General features: G+C 32.9%; 1 protein-coding gene across 1 annotated transcript; it reads left to right on the top strand.

The window, feature by feature from the left end:
* The first annotated feature begins 8370 nt into the window (after positions 1–8370).
* Positions 8371–11960, top strand: LOC121860249 (glutamate [NMDA] receptor subunit 1-like). The gene is made up of 8 exons (XM_042357334.1): positions 8371–8455; positions 8639–8794; positions 9123–9303; positions 9664–9878; positions 10771–10926; positions 11054–11160; positions 11283–11449; positions 11689–11960. Exons 1-8 carry the CDS (start codon positions 8393–8395, stop codon positions 11748–11750), a joined length of 1107 nt encoding a protein of 368 aa, XP_042213268.1. The 5' UTR covers positions 8371–8392; the 3' UTR covers positions 11751–11960.
* The last annotated feature ends 4190 nt before the right edge of the window (positions 11961–16150 follow it).

Genomic DNA, 16150 nt, shown 5'->3' with positions numbered 1-16150 from the left:
TTATTTATTTATTATTATTATTTATTATTTATTATTATTATTTATTATTATTATTTATTATTATTTATTATTTATTATTTATTATTTATTATTTATTTTTTATTTATTATTATTTATTATTATTTATTATTTATTATTATTATTTATTATTATTTATTATTTATTATTTGTTATTATATTATTATTTATTATTTATTATTATTTATTATTATTATTTATTATTATTATTATTATTTATTATTATTATTAATTACATTTTATTATTTATTATTATTTATTTATTACCTTTATTTATTATTTATTATTATTATTTATTATTATTTATTATTTATTATTATTATTTATTATTCTTTATTATTATTTATTATTTATTTATTATTTTATTATTATTATTTATTTATTTATTTATTATTTATTATTTTATTTTTATTATTATTTATTAATTTTATTATTTATTATTATTATTTATTATTATTATTTATTTATTTATTATTTATTATTATCTATTATTATTATTATTTATTATTTATTATTTATTATTATTATTTTATTATTTATTATTATTATTTATTATTTTATTATTTTGTTATTTATTATTATTTTTGTTATTATTTCATTATTATTTATTATAATTGTTTGGTATTATTTATTATTTATTATTATTATTATTTATTATTATTATTTATTTATTTGTTAATTATTTATTATTATTATTATTATTATTGTTATTATTATTTATTTATTTATTATTATTTTTTATTATTATTTATTATTTATTATTATTTTTTGTTAGTATTTATTATTTTATTATTATTTTTATTATTTATTATTTATTAATTTTATTATTTATTATTATTTATTATTTATTATTTATTATTTATTATTTATTATTATTTATTATTATTATTTATTATTTATTATTTTTATTATTTATTATTATTTTTGTTATTATTTATTATTTATTATTATTTTTATTATTATTTATTATTATTTATTATTATTTATTATTTTATTATTATTATTTATTATTTTATTATTTTTATTATTATTTTATTAATTTTATTATTATTATTTTATTTATTATTATTTATTATTTATTATTATTACTTGTTATTTACATTTATTATTATTATTATTTACATTATTATTTATTGATTATTGTTTGTTATTTATTGTTGTTATTGTTATTTGTTATTTATTATTTGTTATTGTTATTTTGTTATTTGTTATTGTTTATTATTGTTGTTATTTGTTATTATTTATTATTATTATTTGTTATTTATTATTATTTTATTAATTATTGTTATTATTATTATTATTTATTATTTATTATTATTTATTATTATTTATTATTTATTATTATTTGTTATTATTATTTATTATTTATTATTATTTATTATTTAAATTATTATTTATTATTATTTATTATTATTTATTATTATTATTTGTTATTATTTATTAGTATTATTTATTATTATTTATTATTATTTATTATTATTAATTATTATTAATTATTATTTATTAGTATTAATTATTATTTTATTATTATTAATTATTATTTATTATTTTATTATTATTTATTATTTTATTATTATTTATTATTATTTATTATTTATTATTTTATTATTTTATTATTTATTGATATTATTATTATTAACTATTATTGGTTATTATTTATTATTATTAATTATTATTTATTATTATTAATTATTATTTATTATTATTATTTATTTATTATTTTATTATTGTTATATATTGTTGTTATTGTTTGTTATGTGTATTATGTATTTGTTATTGTTATTTATTATTATTATTATTTGTTATTATTTGTTATTATTATTATTATTATTGATTATTATTAATTATTATTATCATTATTATTATTATTATTAATTATTATTGTTATTATTAATTATTATTATTCTTATTTATTATTATTATTAATTATTATTATTTATTGCTATTTGTTATTATTTATTATTATTATTTATTATTATTATTATTATTTATTATTATTATTATTTATTATTTTATTATTATTATTATTTATTATTATTATTATTATTTATTGTGTATTTATTATTTATTATTATTATTATTATTATTTTATTATTTATTTATTATTATTATTATTATTATTATTATTGTTATTATTATTATTTTATTATTATTATTTGTTAGTATTATTTATTATTATTATTATTATTTATTATTATTATTATTATTTATTATTATTATTATTATTTATTATTATTATTATTTATTATTTATTATTTATTATTATTATTATTTATTATTATTATTATTATTTATTATTTGTTGTTGTTGTTTGTTGTTATTGTTTATTGTTTATTGTTTATTGTTATTGTTTATTATTTGTTATTATTGTTTGTTATTTGTTATTTTGTTATTTATTGTTGTTATTTATTATTATTATTATTATTTGTTATTTATTTATTATTATTTATTATTTATTTTATTATTATTATTATTTATTATTTATTATTATTATTTATTATTTATTATTATTATTTATTATTTATTATTATTATTTATTATTTATTATTATTATTATTAATTATTTATTATTATTATTAATTTATTATTATTAATTTATTATTATTATTTATTATTATTATTTATTATTATTATTAATTATTTATTATTATTATTAATTATTTATTGTTAATTATTAATTATTTATTATTATTTATTAATTATTATTATTATTTATTTATTATTATTTATTAATTATTATTATTATTTATTTATTATTATTATTTATTATTTATTATTATTATTATTTATTATTATTATTATTATTATTATTATTATTATTTATTATTATTATTATTATTATTATTATTATTATTATTATTATTATTATTAGAGAGGATCGTCAAAAAGCATTATGTTGTGTTGTTTATGGGGATGGATAATATGCTGCTGCGTGAAATGTTGGGTGGAGCTGTTTGAAAACTTTAGGGGCCTTGTTGGGGAAGAGGAACACCATAGCATGACACAATTGTTATACCATAGAAGCAAGAGTAAATGAATATAGTCTGCATTTGATGTTAGATTAGGTTAAGTTAGATTAAATTATGGTTAGGTTTGGTTTGGTTTGGTTTGGTTAGATAAAGTACAGCTGGAAAGGGTTTACAAGTGTGAAAAACAGTTATTATTTTAAGTCTGCAAATTATGTTTTATCTTATTTCAACATACTGATGTTAAACTGCATCCTGTTTGTCTGAACTCAACAATGGAGGCAGCAATTTTTTGGTAAAGTGATAAACCCTGACAGCTGTGACTCTACCGAGACAGGACATGTAGCTGTGTTAGTGGTGGGTAAGGCAGGAACAGTTATGGCCGCCTTCACGAAACTACCGGGTTACCTAAAAAATCTGTGTCGCGCAACTTATCATGTGGTCTGGACTAGTATTCTAGATGGTATTGAATTACAGTTTAATTTGATCTCATGAAGAACAGGAACCTCAGTTTATTTCCCCTGATTAAACACCACAATATTAAATGGGGGGATTATGGTTAGGTTAATTAGATTAGGTTAGTTTGGTTTAGCCTTAGGGCGTTTAATCATCGGGTGAACTAAGCTGGGGTTCCTAATCTTCATGTGATATGTTTAATCTGGTATATGGTGACACAACCTCTCCTTAGGAGTTGATGTGGTTAAACTACATAACTCATGCATTTTATTGATGATGCTCTACATAGGAATTAAGTATGTTGATTTGCATTTATTGTTGCACTTGATGGCACTCAAGCAGTTGTAGTATAAGATAAGGAATCAGTGGTGAGTTTTGGGGTACCAGCACCTTACTCAGTATTCCATGCCTCACATAAAGTACAAGGCAATTATGGGGCATGCAATTTGGTATGGAGGACAAAGACTCTTACATCCTTGGTAATGATGTGTTGTGGCCACAAAGATGCCTTGGTCTTCTCTGATGGTATTCAGTCTTGCTTGTGCCTTGTTTCTGTCATAGCTCAAGATAGGGTGGAAGTGAGAAGTCACAAATTGCCATATCCCGGTGTCATTAAAATTTTTTGTGAAAATGTGGATCGCATTGAAATGTTTACCTGTGATGGCCGACTGCTCATAATAAAGATGATAATCCAAAAGTGAATTCCATGTTGCATGACCACGAACTGCCTTGCACTTACGATGGAATGATGGCAGTAGTCCGACGGTGCTCAGATTTGATGGATGATGAGGAAAATAATATAGAATCAATGGATTTATACCTTAGACAACTAAGGTTAGCACACAGGCTCTTAAGTGAACCCCAGTTATCTTTATTTTCCACTGATGTTAGAGTGGAACAAAATATTGAACAAAAGGAATCTTACCTTGTACATATACAGTATGACAGAGTTAATAAAGATGTTGACTTAGATGGACAGTGGTGGAGACTTAGTATAGTTATTCTCAGACTAGATGGAACACAATTACAGGTATTCAATACTTAGCTTGACAGTGGATGCCTTAAGAGAACTCTGTGTTTGTCTATAGCATTACCTGCACTTGACCTTAGCAGCGTGAAGGGTAGAACTGTGGAAAGTTACTTGGTATTAGAGCACTTTTCCTCATCTCGTCCTGTGTGTCGGGTCCTGGCTTGTACCACAACAGTTGACATACTTCACTTCCTTTCATAAGAGGATAATTTAAGTACAGATACTAAACAATTTACATCTTCAGATTCTGGCTCAACTTTTCAGAAAGCGGTGAAGGGGACAGAATGTACAGATTCTAAATCTTGTATACACAGACTTAATTCTTATCTGTAGAGTGAGTTTTTTCTATATCGTAGAAGATAACACTACATCTTTATTTGGACCATTACTCAGTTTTACTCCATCATACCCTGAGGGTGAGAACAGTGTGACTAATAACCACCAAATAACATTCTGGTACCATGGTGACTGTGTTCATCTCCATTTTTCCACAAAAGGCAACAAAACTATTGTGACACTAGAAGGCTCAAAACCATCAGTGGTTCTGTCGTTAAAGGCAGTCCTACAGAGGAGGGTGAGAAAACAGACAAATTTCTGCACCAGTGACTCACTCTCTCTCTATCAGTGTTGAAACAGGCACGTGATGTTCATAGCATAGTTATTGAAGAAAATTCAGAATCAACACAGATGGTTATCTGCCACCTCCACCATTCTATCACAAACTTAATATCATTACTGCCACTGTGATAACTTGAGCACTTGTCACAGTTACACAAAAAGGTGCTGTACTGTACTGAATGGCTATCAACATCCCCGGTAATAGAAACAATATTGAATTTAGAGTACAGTACATACCTGTTTGGTTCTTAATTTCCTTAAAGAACTTGGCATCGTCTGGAGGAGTGTATAGCTTCTTTTATGTCATTTATGAAGCAAGCAAACAAACAACAACGGGCCCAATGCACTGCCCTGTCGGGGGGTACCACAGGTGGTGAGATGATAGAATTATTAATTATAGTTTATATTTGTTTACTTAGCTGTTTGCAATCAGATATAATATTGATTATATAGAATATAATGATTATAAAATGTATAATAAATATTTTTGTAAAACCTAGACTTTTATTTCAGTTTCAGTAATTAAAAACAAATGCTACTAATGAACATAATGTATATATATATATGGGCCAGAAATTTTATAACTCCTTATACTGAATGTTATTAATTTTGGTGTATACTGTATAGAGAACAAGTCCTTCACCTGATATATGTGGTAACCAAAATAATATACTGTATTAAGAATTTTGTTTCACCGAATATTGTTAGTGAAAATTTTAGTACGTACAAAACAGGAAGGAGGGGAGGGGCTGTCTAGTAGAAACAGTACGGTACATCACCCATTATACGATATACATTACAGTAGTAAAAGTCATGTGTGGAAGTTAAACAAAATTAATTAATAAACAAATGGGGAATATCTTGTTTAATTGTTACTGTCGTCTTTTTACTCTTCCTCTGATTAAAAATATATCGTGTACTGTACAACGAAGATTAGGAACCCACCTTATTTCACCTGATGATTTAATATCCTTATGCTAATTTGGAGGTTAGGTTAGATTAGGGTGCTTAATCAAGGTAGACAAAATTGAATGTAAAAAAAAAAGCTGAAAAAAGGCATTAATATAAAAGTCTTGAAATTGTAAAGTTATAAATTTATATGATGACAAAACTCGACAATTCTGACTAAAAAAAAATATTGAGGAACATTGGAGAGGTTGAACATGGCCAATACAGTACAGTATAAGGGTGAACTGGTTGACGTTTAGTATGTGACCGACTGGTAAGCTTCTGTCAATTTGTCTTACTGATTACCATTGTTACATACTTTACCTGCACTGCCTAGGCACAGGGACTTGTACTGTATACTCCCAGGGACTTAATGCACCGTATACCCGTTCTGTATACAGTACAGTATCTACAAAGTGTATACAGTATTCATGCTGAACTGTATAACTGAATAATTTATATACTGTACATGCTTATCTAATTGTAAATCTATATGACAATTTTACTGAATAAAAATTAATATTATTAATAAAGTATTTAGTGGCAGATAGAATAGATTATTGATTAGCAATTCAACATGTACAATAAAATACAATATGGGTAAAAACAACTTATCATTGAGAACATTATTGTAGTATTAGTAAGTTGTGAGTTAAGACCCATAGTACAGTATATAAAAATATGTATAAATAATAATTCTAGATCTATATTTATGAGTCAGACAGCCACCACCACCACTGACTCACTCAAAAGGTTAATTGAATTCGTAGTTATATACTAAAAAGACGATATTTTAAATATACATATTTTTGTTTTAATATTTTTCCAAAGGTTAATCAACATCACTGTGATGCAAATATTTATTAACACAAGTAAAAATATGATTAAACAGAGCAAATAAAATACTGATAAAAATCACGTTTAATTATCATCGCTTGGAAAAATATAATACCAAACTAGTTAATGAAATTCAGTGGTGGTAAATAAGGTAGGTCATGGATAATGATGATACAGCACACTTTATACTAAGATTCAAAACACAAAGTGGCAGCATGACGGTACTGCACTTGATCCTTTACTTCCTCAACAGTAAAGTTAGAAACTCATATACTGTTGGGTGGACTGGGATTGAACCAATGACTCTTTGGACAGGAAGTGAATACTGTATCCATTTCCCAGTTATAAAAAGGCAAGGAAAAACACAGATTACGTACAGTAGGTTGAACAAATGAGATACACATTTTTTATAGTTTATATATGAAATAACTTGGTAAAAAATCATATCTAATCAAGGAACAATAAAAAGGTATTGAATGGTGAAAGGTTAATATCAATAGTAGCTAGCCAATAAGGGCCAAGTGTAAGTCAAGCGACTTTCTTATTGGTCAGTCTGGTGTTTGTCAATGAGTGTGAGAGAGAGAGAGACAGACTACAAGGGGTACAAACTACTCAAATGAAGGACCTATTTCTCACAACGCCCCCGAAACTACGGGCTGCATCACGGATCATGGAAGCAGTCAACGGCAGTAGGTGCCTCAAAGTGACAGTCCTTACCGTAAGTGATACCTGTGGACAGTACTTAAGAGTGTTCCTGTTGAGTGAAAAAGTGAAGGTGGCAACACTTTATGACCCGACTTTTCCATGCATCGTTTATCAAATATCTGAATCGCATAACTGATAATTTATGCTACCATACTGCAGTGACATAATACCCATGGATAACAACCTTATCTGATGGTCTAGTTGTTATTGTTTTAAAAGTCCAGTCCAATTACCTGCATATTAAGCACCTAGTTTATATCACATGAAGATTAACCACCCTAGCATTACCAAGGGTGGGACTAGCGTTAGTTAGGGTAGGTTAAGATAGGTTAGGGCAGGTTAAGTTAGTCTAATCTGGGTGAGTTTAGGTTAGCTTAGGTTAGGTTAGGTTAGGTGAGTTTAGGTTAGGTTAGGGTAGGCAATCCGTTACGACTCTTAGTTGTTTAATTCTCTGGTGTTGTTTATCAAATATTAAGACAATGTATCACCACCTTCCCCTTACAGTACCAACCCTACCTGATGGTGCTGGGTCGCGCCCCACACTGGAGATTCGTCGGCATGTTGACAATAGTGTTGGACATTCTGGCTCAACATCTCGGCTTCTGGTGAGTGTCTGAATCGTTGAGAATCACCCACTGAGTTGTGTTGTTATAATTGTTATAATTCACGGATGGACAGATTTTGAAATATTTACCAAAGTGATATAAACATACGAGCTAATGTTCAAGTGATTCAAATATACTGTAAGTTTTCTTCCCGTTTGTGTGTGTGTGTGTGTGTCGCCAGCTTTGAGTACCTGGTGCCAAATGACAGCATGTTTGGTGACCTCCTCGATAACGGCACCATCACAGGACAAGTGGCACTCCTCAACCGCTCTGTACGTTATGTTAAACACAATTTTATTACAGTATGAGGAAAACTTTTCAAATCTAACGTGAAAATTAACTAAGAGTATTAATGGTAACTTTGTAAATATTCATAGTATAGAGTAGACGATGGTTTACTTTAATATTTATTAAATACTCAACAAAAACAAATAACTACGTGGTGGTGGTTTTAGGAGGCAGATCTGTCGGGGTTGCTCTCCATTACCAGCGGCCGGGTGGGTGTGGTGGACTTCAGCGAACCACTCTTTGTGGACGAGTTCATTATAGCGCATCTACGGCCAGTCATCGGTTCGGACATGGCTGGTTTCGTAAAGCCCTTTAACCACTGGGTGTGTATTATCTTCACTGTTTCTATAGTCTTCTGCCTCCACCTTACTGTTATTATAAACCTGAACTAAACTATATACCTGCATTGGCTATATACAGTAGCCTACATACAGAATCATGGTAAACTTGTATGACGATTGTCACTAAATAATTGCCTAATCGAATTAATATGGACAACGTCAAATAAAATAATTGACTTCCTAACAGACCTACGAATTACCAGAATTGTTCACTAATTACTAGTCCTCAATTGTCAAAAAACATAATATTTACCTTGAAATCTGAGCCATTCTATCGTTCACATCAAAACTACTGTTTCGGTGGCGGCAGATGTGGGTCCTGGTGTTCCTAAGTATCATCGCGATCTTCGTCGCCATCTTCCTCACGCTCTGGGGACACTGCACCTTCATTCCACTGACAAGAGGTCCAGTTGTTGAGGATACTGATGGTGATTTTGTGTGGTACGCTGAGAGGTCTTTCATGTGGACTGTGGCCATTTTGCTGTGTCAGAGTAAGTGAGGAGCTGACTGAGAACGAATGGCAGATGTCATCATTACCTTATAACACCTGGCATATTACCACGATATTATGTACTTAACACTTTCTTTAGTTTTTCTTTTTAATCGTGAATCTATAAACATTAAGGATGTCTAGATGCTTTTTATCTCGTTAAATTTAAAACTCAAATAGTTCTCAAGATTACTTTAGTTTTCCATCAATTTTGTAATTTTAGCTTAATTTTCTTTAATAGATATTAAAGAAAATGAACCTGGAATTGGTAAATATCTGGATAACTTAAATAATTTTGAGAACTATTTAAGTTTTAAGTTTAAAGAGATAAAACCCATGTTTCTCAACAGAACTCTTACAGGTCTCCCGAATGAGCCGAAGAGCGTGTCGGTGCGTGTGGTGGTGGGTCTGTGGCTGCTGGTGTCGTTTATCCTGGGTAGTGTCTATCGCTCCAACCTCAAGGCCATGTTGATTCTGCCCAAGATCGTCCTGCCCTTTGACAACCTGGCCGAACTACGCGACTCTCAGATACCTCTTTTTGTCACGGAGTCTACCCATATTCATCGAGCAATTGTAGTGAGTCTATCTCTCTTTCTTGGTCGCCCTCTTCAACCTTAACATTTGAAGCACCACCATCAACATAAGGATTTTGTTTGGTATTGAATTTTGGCACTAGTTATGCGAACCATGTTTCCACTTTTTTCCCACCAATATTATTACAGACAGTTAGCAATAAGGCCAACCCATCATCCTCCTTTGTATCTGAGTCACAACATGCATCAATCAGTCGCATGTTCCCCTTCCTCCATGCACGTTTCCTTGTGTTGGGCCCACTGACTCCCATGTTTACCTCACTTATTTATTTCTTTTAGTTTTATTCATTTTTATTAATTATTATTAATTATATTATTATGTTTTCGCCCCCAGGCCCTGATGTGGGTTAGTGACCTTTGCCTGGGTGGGCTAATCCCCGTAACAACAATAAAACCCAAAAAATAATCACAAAAGACAACCTTATCCCTCATCAGTTTACCAAAAACTTTCACACTTCGAGCATCATGATTTACATTTAAAAAATATATACAGTAGACGTTTTTAGTAAACAACTCACAATGGGTTGGTGTACTGCGGTAACGCGCATCACTCTCACTATATGTCAAGGGTTCGAGCCTCGGACAGGACATACGTGAGAAGATTGTTATTCAGTGTGACCCTCACTACCTAACACCACAGGTTTCCCGGTCCGCGGTTTCCTCCTGTACTAACACTGGACAGACCGCCCAAACGGCTAGTAAGCTAATAAGTGGCGAATATGATATTAAAAAAAAAGCGAGTAAAGTTTAGTTTTTAGTGTATTTATTCTACATAATAATAATAATAATACCAATAATAATACAGTAATAATAATAATAATCCCTTTTACCTCAACTTGTGCGTGTGTGCGACCAGTGACCTTTATCTTCACCAGGAAGCCAACGTTAACAGCTCCTTGGCCCAGGTGAGAGGTCAGACCTACTGGCACGTAGACCAAAATAAAGCCATCGCGGACTTGTATGCTGGCCGCCACGCCGCCGCCGCAATAGGAGCTTCGGCAAAGTCCATCACCCATTCTTACTTCTCCAAGGTACTGTTGAGAGAGAGAAAGATTGATACAGATAGATTTAAAAAAAATAATTAATTGATAATAGATGGAGGACGATTTAGCTATGAGACAGACAGGTAGACAGACACTTAATAGCCCCACATTGCAGACAGGTCATTGTAACGTATACGTGATGTCGGGTGACGTTCTTCCGGGAATCAGCCAGTCTCTCGCTTTCCCCAAGGGGTCAACACTCAAGCCTAAAGTCGATAATGTGTGAGTGTTGCTGCTTATATCTCACGACGTTTATTGAATGTCTCACGTGTGCTTTAATATCTAACATGTATTAAACATTTCAATGCATTTAATCTCACGTGTGACAATCTATGTCTCATTAGCATTCGTAGGCTGAAGGAGTCGGGTATTCTGGATTACCTCTTCCTGCAGTCTGTCTTCAATTCCACCGAGTGTCTCAAGCCCTTCAATACCGCCGCCGTCACCTCCAGTGATCTCCGCAGCCTCGATTTAGGAGACTTTTACGGCGTCCTCTCCCTCTATGCTGCGGGTGAGTGGTGCTGGTGCTTGTCACAAATAAACACTTTACCTTCTCCCTGTGTTAATTATTCTCTTAATTCTCAGTCTAACTTGCTTCCAGGAGAGGATAGTTCCCATAGCAGCCCCATAACTAGTCCAGGGGCTCAGTAAAGGTATAACTGGGGTTAAAAATAAGAAGTTGCTAACACACGTCTTCCGAAAAATTTTAATTACTGTATTATTAGTGTTATTTATATTACTATTACCCAGGTATCGTGGTAGCGGGGTTGACCTTCGTGCTGGAGAAGCTGTTGGGTCGCGGGAGACAGTAGGGGTAGGTGGATGTTGGTGCGGTCAGCTGGTTAACATTGACCTACCACATGTCTCTTGTCTCAGATGGTTGACACTCGTCTGCCCTCACCAATCACTGACACGGAGACCTGTGAAGCAGCTTAGTTTGTTGTCCTGATATAAATACATTATTATTATTATTATTATTATTATTATTATTATTATTATTATTATTATTATTATTATTATTATTATTATTATTATTATTATTATTATTATTATTATTATTATTATTATTATTATTATTATTATTAACAACGCTCATAGGAGCGTTATTGGTTTGTTGCTGGAGAAATAAACCCTCAACGTTGACTCGTACCATATAATTCGGTCAAAACCTGTTAAAGAACATTTCTCATATAACAAATGCTGTTATCTCAGGACACATATTATGAAATACAATCAATATACAGTACATAGCCTGTTAACATCTTAAATATAACTCGCATGTTATAACTATTGATACAGGAGACAATTGGTATAATATGATCAAATTGCAGTACACAAATATACTTATTAAAGTTATTTAGAGTTTCTTAGCAGATTCTAATACTTCACGATCACTCACGTTTTAGGGTCTAGTGGTCTGAACCAACGTGTTGTCTGTCCTGTAGAAATCAGTAGACTACCCTCGAGGGCAATCTCAGCCCGGAGGCGAGGGCCATATGTTTTCGTAACACCTCAGCAGATTGGTCAGCAAATTCGTTGTCAACGCTATATCTCTTATCTCACCCCCTCTCTCTTTCTCTCTCGCCTAGTTTATCTTATTATGGTTATCCCTCTCTTTCTCTCTCTTCTAGCTTATCTTACTGTGGCGGTAACAATTATTATTTCCACCGTTAATGTTTACTTTGTAATTCTTATTATCAGTTGAAAATTTATATCGTCGTCTTTGCTACTTGACAATACAATTAGTAAACTATCCGTAATCGTATAGAAATAATAATAGTAAAATTAATGACAGTAACTACTACTACTAATAATAACCACTTAATTGTATTGTACTGTATATTCATAAGTACTGTATGTTAAAAATAAACGACACTGCTTTTAATCCATTTTTTATTTCCATAGTAAACCCGCTTTCCCTTTTAAATATACTATATATAGCAGATAGGTATAGCTAGAAATTGTATGAAGCAAATCATTAATCATTTCTCTCTTGGTTTCATGTACTACCGAGTTACATCCACAAGCACACACAACAGTGACGAATAGCTACAAGACACTTTGCTTTGCTTGAGTGCAGTGACAAGTCTCACTTTATACACTGGCCGACATCAACACATCTCCTCACACTCACTACTGAACTTACTGCCAACACCCATTAAATCGTCCTGTGTGTAAGCCTCAAGATATAGTGGTGGTGATAGTGTAGTGGTGGTGATAGTGTAGTGGTGGTGATAGTGTGGTGGTGGTGGTGGTGATAGTGTAGTGGTGGTGATAGTGTAGTGGTGGTGAGTGTGGTGTAGTGTAGTGGTGATGATAATGTAGTGGTACTGATAGTGTGGTGGTGGTGATAGTGTAGTGGTGGTGGTGGTGATAGTGTAAAGGTGGTGATAGGTGGTGGGTGGTGTAGTGGTGATGATAATGTAGTGGTACTGATGTGTGGTGGTGGTGATGGTGTTGTGGTGGTGGTGGTGATAGGTGTTGTGGTGGTGGTGGTGATAGTGTAAATGTGGTGATAGTGTGGGTGGTGGTGGTGATGGTGTAGTGGTGATGAAAGTGTAGTGGTAGTGATAGTGTGGTGGTGGTGGTGGTGTAGTGTTGTGGTGGTGGTGGTGATGTTGTGGTGATGGTGGTGGTGGTGGTGATAGTGTAGTGGTGGTGAAAGTGTAGTGGTAGTGATAGTGTGGTGGTGGTGATGTGTAGTGGTGGTGATATTGTAGTGGTGGTGGTGGTGGTGATAGTGTGGTGGTGGTGGTGGTGATAGTAGTGGTGATGATAGTGTAGTGGTAGTGATAGTGTGGTGGTGGTGATAGTGTGGTGGTGATAGTGTGGTGGTGGTGGTGGTGATAGTGGTGGTGATGATAGTGTAGTGGTAGTGATAGTGTGGTGGTGGTGATAGTGTAGTGGTGGTGATAGTGTAGTGGTGGTGATAGGGTGTGGTGATGGTGATGGTGTGGTGGTGATGATGGTGTAGTGGTAGTGATAGCGTAGTGGTGGTGATAGTGTAGTGGTGGTGATGGTGTAGTGGTGGTGATAATGTAGTGGTGGTGATAGGGTAGTGGTGATGGTGATAGTGTGGTGGTGATGATAGTGTAGTGGTAGTGATAGTGTGGTGGTGGTGTAGGTAGTGGTGAGTGTGTGGTGGTGGTGATAGTGTAGTGATAGTGTAGTGGTGGTGGTAATGTAGTGGTGGTGATGGTGGTGGTGTGGTGATGGTGTAGTGGTGATGATGTGTAGTGGTAGTGATGGTGGTGGTGGTGATAGTGTAGTGGTGGTGATGGGTGGTGGTGATGGTGTGATAGTGTAGTGGTGATGATAGTGTAGTCGTAGTGATAGTGTGGTGGTGGTGATAGTGTAGTGGTGATGTGTAGTGGTAGTGATAGTGTAGTGGTAGTGATAGTGTGGTGGTGGTGATAGTGTAGTGGTAGTGATAGTGTGGTGGTGGTGATAGTGTAGTGGTGATGATAGTGTAGTGGTGGTGATAGTGTGTGGGTGTGATAGTGTGATGGTTGTGATAGTGTAGTGGCAGTGATGGTGTGGTGGTGGTGATGGTGTAGTGGTAGTGATAGTGTGGTGGTGGTGATGGTGTAGTGGTAGTGGCGTGGCAGTGATAGTGTGGTGGTGGTGATAGTGTAGTGGGTGATAGTGTGGTGGTGGTGATGGTGTGGTGGCAGTGATAGTGTGGTGGTGGTGTGATAGTGTAGTGGCAGTGATAGTGTGTGGTGGTGGTGATAGTGGTATGTAGTGTGGTGGTGGTGGTGTAGTGGTGGTGGTAGTGATAGTGTGGTGGTGGGTGATAGTGGTGGTGGTGGTGTAGTGTGTGGTGATGATGGTGTAGTAGTAGTGATAGTGTGGTGGCGGTGATAGTGTGGTGGTGGTGATAGTGTAGTGGCAGTGATAGTGTGGTGGTGGTGTGGTGGTGATGTGTGGTGGTGGTGATAGTGTAGTTAGTGGTGGTGGTGGTGGTGGGTGATGTGTGGTGTGTAGTGGTGGTGTGGTGGTGGTGATAGTGTAGTGGTGATGTGTGTAGTAGTGTGGTGGCAGTGGTGGTGGTGGTGATGTGTAGTGGTGGTGTGGTGTAGTGATATGGTGTGGTGGTGTAGTGATGTGTGGTAGGTGGTGGTGGTGTGGTGGGTGATAGTGGTGGTGGGTGGTGTAGTGATAGTGTGGTGGTGGTGATATGGTAGTGATAGTGTGTGTAGTGAGTGGTGGTGGTGATAGTGTAGTGGTGATGATAGTGTAGGTAGTGATAGTGGTGGTGATAGTGGTGGTGATAGTGTAGAGTGATGATAGTGGTGGCGTGGTGGTGTGGTGTGTGTGGTGGTGTGGTGTAGTGTAGTGTAGTGGCGGTGTGTGGTGTGGTGGTGTGGTGGTGGTGATAGTGTGAGTGGTGGTGGTGGTGAGTGGTGTGGTGGTGGTGATAGTGTAGTGCCTGTGTCTCTCTACCTTGCCCCCCACCCTTTAAACACTCTCTAGCCTCTACCTAACTTTACCTGAACCTTCCTCACCGTGCCAAGCCTCTGTGTGTTCATGTTGCAGAATTTGTCCGTCAGTGTAGCCTACAGTATATAAATAAAGTGAATCAAATGCGTAATGGATTTTTCATATAATCATTTCATTGTGTCTCTGTTGCTCAGTATTGTTTGCCAATCTTTCAATTCTGGACCAATCAGTTTGAAACGTGGCTGAAATTTATCTTCGTCTAATACTCCCGGAACTCTTATCTTAGTTTGTTTATTTTACATTTTTGTTTTCTTAGAATTTTATGAAGCCAAGAGGTGTGCTGTGCGGGAAGACATTTTGCATTTCCTTGTGAGTGTTTTTGTTAAGAACTAATTTTATATTCAGTTTATCGTTATTACTTGTTGGTATTGAAAAACAAAATTTATTAGGATGTATATTGGTTCAGTATTGAAATCTTTTTATTTAATTATTTTTTATCTTGACTATAGTAATGATTGTAAAAAAATGTTGATACTGATGACAGAGCAATTCAAAGTCTAGCGATTAAATACATTGATAAATGAATAGCTTATATCACTAAAATATCACTAAAATCTTAACATACTCGTGTTGATAACTGAATAACTTAAAACCCAAACACTGGATGAACAGATAAACGGAACAGTCCAGTTTTAAAGAATTAATTAAAGCCGCTATGATTACACTCAAAAACTATGCACTGATGAAAGAATCCATAAACAATTTCCTG

The sequence above is a fragment of the Homarus americanus genome, unplaced genomic scaffold, assembly GCF_018991925.1.
Source record: "Homarus americanus isolate GMGI-L3 unplaced genomic scaffold, GMGI_Hamer_2.0 scaffold21914, whole genome shotgun sequence".
Lineage (NCBI taxonomy): Eukaryota > Metazoa > Arthropoda > Malacostraca > Decapoda > Nephropidae > Homarus > Homarus americanus.
The sequence above is the reverse complement of the archived record's forward strand: the minus strand, read 5'-3'. Positions and strand labels throughout refer to the sequence as shown.

Bases quoted from the DNA above. Each gene is read 5' to 3' on its own strand.
- LOC121860249 (XM_042357334.1), top strand. From the start codon at position 8,393: ATGTTTGGTGACCTCCTCGATAACGGCACCATCACAGGACAAGTGGCA. The intron at 9,304-9,663 runs GTAAGTGAGGAG...GAACTCTTACAG, and splicing joins GGCCATTTTGCTGTGTCAGA to GTCTCCCGAATGAGCCGAAG. The intron at 9,879-10,770 runs GTGAGTCTATCT...TATCTTCACCAG, and splicing joins ATATTCATCGAGCAATTGTA to GAAGCCAACGTTAACAGCTC.